The following is a 5,000-nucleotide window of genomic DNA, read 5'->3' on the forward strand; positions in this document are numbered from 1 at the left end:
CTTTTCCAACGTAAAATAAAGTACTGTGAATAAACTACCTGATGCCATGCCAAATGTTGCTGGTTATCAATGCTGATTGGCATATTTATTGAGTAGAGAGTCACATTATTGTGTCTCCTAATTGCTCATTCAGTGCTTGAAGTGGGATTGATTGTTTGAGTAATTAAACCTGATTTGTGGAGGCTTCTGTTCAGAAATGTGCCACTGTTTGCGAGGTAACGGATGTGTGGAGACGAAAGCTCTAAGTGGAAAGAAATGTAGCAGTGGTGGTGCGCAATGGCATGATGTTTTTCATAGTTTACATGTTCCTAGGTGTTTCCAGACTGATTCCACACTGCTATCTCATGTTCATCCTTGTTTTGGTTAGTGATTTGGGATCTTAAAAATACCTTTTCACTATCTCTTTGTATGCTGACTTTGACAAATCAAAGATATCAAACTTGTAATGATCTAACAAATTTGTTAAGCTAAACCAGTAGGCCTAATAAAAAGCTATTGACTCTGTGGCACACACCCCTCTGTTTTATGTAAATTGTGTTTAGTGGCGAATTTTGTTACCATAATGATACCGAAAGAGTTTTGCAGAATATTGGAAACAACAGTCTCCTGACAAACTGCTGTCATTCCTTTTACACGGCCTATTGCACCTTCTGTTCTGCAGATGTGAGATAACATAGTGTTATTGGCTTTTATGTGTCCTCTGTCTGAGTCTGTGTACAGAGAAGAGATGGGAGCATCAGAGCTGGTAAGAGGGGAGTCTGATTAGAACATTAAGCAATATGGCCCCCAAAGGAGCCATGGACAGAAGCATTAGCTCTGAAAAAGGCAGAAAGATGCACAACACACATCTCGATACCGAGCAAATAAATGACATTCATTTTCCTTTAAGTCAACCAGTGTATATTCAAGGAGGGTTTTTAGTTGAGGCCCCTCTGGTGGCAGAAAATATATACTTACAGCCCAAGACATTTCAAGTGTCATCGCCACAAAATGGCCAAGGGGAGGGTGTCACCTGGATGGAAAAAAAAACATCAGAGAAAACTCAGAAATGCGGCAGTGCAGTGCAGTGCAGCACTGACAACCTTGTAAGACTTTTTACAAAGTAGAAGACCGAGCACAGTCCATAAAACCATGACGTCCATTAAATCATTCTAACTGAAAAGGCCACACGTAAAAAAGGAGCGCCACAGATCGATGGTATTGAAGAAAAGAGTGATAAAAGGTGGGAAAGGAGGGTGCTTTGATGGACGAGATGAGTGTGGGGTACTGTACAGTCAGGTGCTTCTCTTCTCTCTCTCTACTGCGTCTCTCAGGGGAGGGACAGTGGATATTCTCCACCCTAAGGCACTACTACTATGCCGTATTTTCTGGGTACAGTGTACCTGTAGTGGGATTGGGTTTCTCCAGACCCTCAAGGAGAAATGTTCTTCTTCCCTGTCTTCCGCTCAGCCTGTCTTTTCTTCCCCCTCAAACAACATTTTTTTCTTTTTTTTCTGAAAGTCGGGTCCATTCATGGAGAGAATTTGTTTGCTGATTTTGTTTTGTCTTCTTTTGTCTGGTTGTTTGTCTGTTTTTTTTCCAGGAAGTAAGGTCAGCCTATCACCACGCACCTGTGTCCAACCAGTGTGTTCTCTGTCTCAAAACCTTCAAAAAAGGGTCTATCTCTCACAAAATCAGACAATCTAGACATCCCTATGAAGTGCATAGTGTGTCTGCCCCCCTTGTGGATACAACCATCTCAGCTTTGGGAGATTTAGGTGCCCGTAATCACTACGAGAGGAGATTTAGAAACTACTCTGTGTGCATAATCCAGCCCAATCTGTGATAAACTCATCATGTTCTAAAGAGATTAGACCCGGGGAGGGATTTTTCTCTGAAATGTTATTATCTCCAGGCATATGCTGTGCATTGTGAAGAGCTTATTCTGCATGGAAACTGACTACACCCCTTGCCCCATCTCACCTACTTATGAGCATTATTCAATTTCTCAATTTCTATTTTTTTTTCCGGCTGCTGTTTACTAAATCTAGTATCAAAGGGGGGTGATGGAGATATAAATATGTGTACAACCCCCCTACTATAAATCCTGTAGAGTAAAAGGGACCGAGATCCACAGTAATATTATTTGTCTGGGAACATCTGGTGTTGACACTGATCGGTGGCTGTTTGTTTTTCATTCTCAGCAAATCAAAGGGAGATGCCAGAGTTTCTCAGAAAGCTAGTTTGTGCATTTGATTGCATATCAGATTATATACGGGTCCTCCTGGGGCTAGGAAAACTTAATGGCAATCTTAATGCAAGACCTTTTGGAAAGCACACAATCCATAACACAGTTGAAGTTAACAAAAAATGTGTCTTTTGAACTTCATTATTTGTTAAAGGACTATGATTTTTGTCAATGTCTTACAGTATATGTATGTTTACTTTAACTGCACATTGGAGATCGGTCAAAAACAGTTTCAAACTTCTGTGCTAACCCTGTTACATAGATTTTTGACAATAAAGTACACTTGACTAGACCAGTGTTTCTCAAACTTTTTCAGACCGAGGACCACTTTGTCCCCCCAAAAAATCTTCAGGGACCACCTGTCAACTGAATTGACAGTTGACGGGTGCTAATTTGACCCTGCTAATGATACCCCTTACTATTATTCACATCACAAGCCCACCCTGTTGTGGTGAAATAATACTCCAGCTATGTTTAGCTTTGTAATAATGTTACAAATATAGTATACTGCTAGCTTGTCTTGGAAAAGTAGAGATCCCCTCGCGGACCACCTGAGCTCTGTCGCGGACCACAAGTGGTCCCCGGACCACACTTTGAGAATCACTTGACTAGACTAATGGGCTGCTTATTTGTATTGTGCAAAATAAATTGTGCAGAGTGAATTCAACACTGACAGAGTTGTTGCAACTATACTGATGCTATGTTTGACTCTCCACGTATTAAATTAAAACGGTAAGATTTGTTATGTATAATCCCATCGACCTTTGGACCCAGGCTGGCGTAATGTCTAACGGGATGCTGTGTGTTTGCTCTCGTTTACAGAGATCCTGAATGGAGGTGTGTATGTGGATCAGAACAGGTTCCTCTGTCATGCCGACAACATCCACTGGCTAGACATCATCAAGAACCCAAAGGCTGAGCTTCTGGTGGTGCCGTCCAATAACAGCCGAAACTCACAACAATGTACGTGTCTGTCCTGCGCTGTCCTGTCTGTCTGTTGTTCTGTCTGTCTGCCTGCCTGTCATTGTGTCTGCCATTCTGTCTTTCATTCTGCCTGTCTGTATAGGTCTGTCTGTAGGCCTATATGTCATTCTGTCGGCCTCTATGTTTGTCTGTCTGTGTCTGTCTGTCTGTCTGTCTGTCTGTCTCTCTCTCTCTCTCTCTCTCTGAACAGTTCTATTTGTACGGTACATCCATCTTCTTCTCTGTGTCATTGGTGATAGCCCTGCAATTTTCTCTGTCACACCACACACGCACACGCACACGCACACGCACACGCACACGCACACGCACACGCACACGCACACGCACACGCACACGCACACGCACACACACACACACACACACACACTATACACACACTACACACAACACACGTACGAGGACCCAGGGGACGAGAAAAACACAAGCAGTCCTTGTCACCATGGCACAGCTTAGTGGTGTGAAGTGTCGCACGAGTGGCGGTGATTATTTCAGCAAAGAAGTGGGAGCTGAAGGTCAATGGCAGGGCGTGTGTGTGTGTATAGCAGGCCTTCAAGTGCAGACACACACACACACACACACACACACACACACACACACACACACACACACACACACACACACACATACAGACACACACACACACACACACACACACACACACACACACACACACACACACACACACACACACACACACACACACACACACACACACACACACACACACACACACACACACACACAACACACACACACACACACAGCACACACACACACACACACACACACACACACACACACACACACACACACACACACACACACACACACACACACACAGACGCTCGCCCGCACAGACACACACACACACACACACACTAAAAGGCTATGATCATTCAGGTCAATGGGGATATTATGTGTATAGCAAGCCAACAAGCTTGTCTGGCCTTTGTACAGTCTTCTACTGTACGTATTTATGGGCTCCTTAACTCCTCTCTGTTTGCACCGTGGAGTCCTTCTGTCCAAAAACACCAATCCTTCAAGTGTGGTGAGAGCAGTCACATTCTTGAAGAGTTCCTCCATTCCACCGTGAAAAGACACCTCCGTCATTTAGAGGTCGCTTTTTGACTGGGTGTCTCGCGGGGAATCTTTTCAGTGCGAAAACATCACATACCAAATACTCTGTGGAAAATAAAGGCACTGAAACGGTGCTTTAAATCTCTGCCTGGTTCCATGGACGATGAAAACTTGTTTTTTTTTCTATCTTCTTCAGAGAAAAGAGAGCTTTAAAGAACTTCTGTTGCCCAGACTGTCCAAAAATGTTCGTCTAAGCAAGAGTGTTTATAGAGTGTTGATCATTCTAACGGAAAATGAAAGGATGTAGAAAAGTCGCTGACTTTCAACATTGTCAGCACAATTATGTGTCAAGGACATACACATATACAGTACACACACAGTGAAGCTCTTTCTCACTACTATCAACCCCACATCTGCCATCTAAGGTCAAAAAGATGTACTAAGCTTAGTTAATTCCATGGATGAAAGATGAGTTCTACATATTGCAGGAGAGAACCAAAATACTTAGGCCTAGTTGGAAGAAGCAAACAAATATACATGCCAATATGTTAATATGTACGTGTATGCATAATATAACATAAACATCAAGGTTAAACAGATACATGTTACATACATGGCAGATACATGTTAGTCTATGAACATAGACATGAGGGCAAAGAATGACACTAAGAATATAGAGAAAAAGGTATAAATCATAAATCATACTCATATT

General features: G+C 42.7%; 1 protein-coding gene across 1 annotated transcript in view; it reads left to right on the forward strand.

The window, feature by feature from the left end:
• The window catches only part of LOC134459742 (receptor tyrosine-protein kinase erbB-4-like), a 556,606-nt gene that overhangs the window by 396,496 nt on the left and 155,110 nt on the right, over nucleotides 1-5,000 (forward strand). Inside the window, exon 4 of the mRNA XM_063212139.1 lies at nucleotides 3,050-3,190. Coding sequence (XP_063068209.1) covers nucleotides 3,050-3,190 — 141 coding nt within the window. The remainder of the gene's footprint in view (nucleotides 1-3,049; nucleotides 3,191-5,000) is intronic.

This window comes from Engraulis encrasicolus, chromosome 12, assembly GCF_034702125.1.
Source record: "Engraulis encrasicolus isolate BLACKSEA-1 chromosome 12, IST_EnEncr_1.0, whole genome shotgun sequence".
Lineage (NCBI taxonomy): Eukaryota > Metazoa > Chordata > Actinopteri > Clupeiformes > Engraulidae > Engraulis > Engraulis encrasicolus.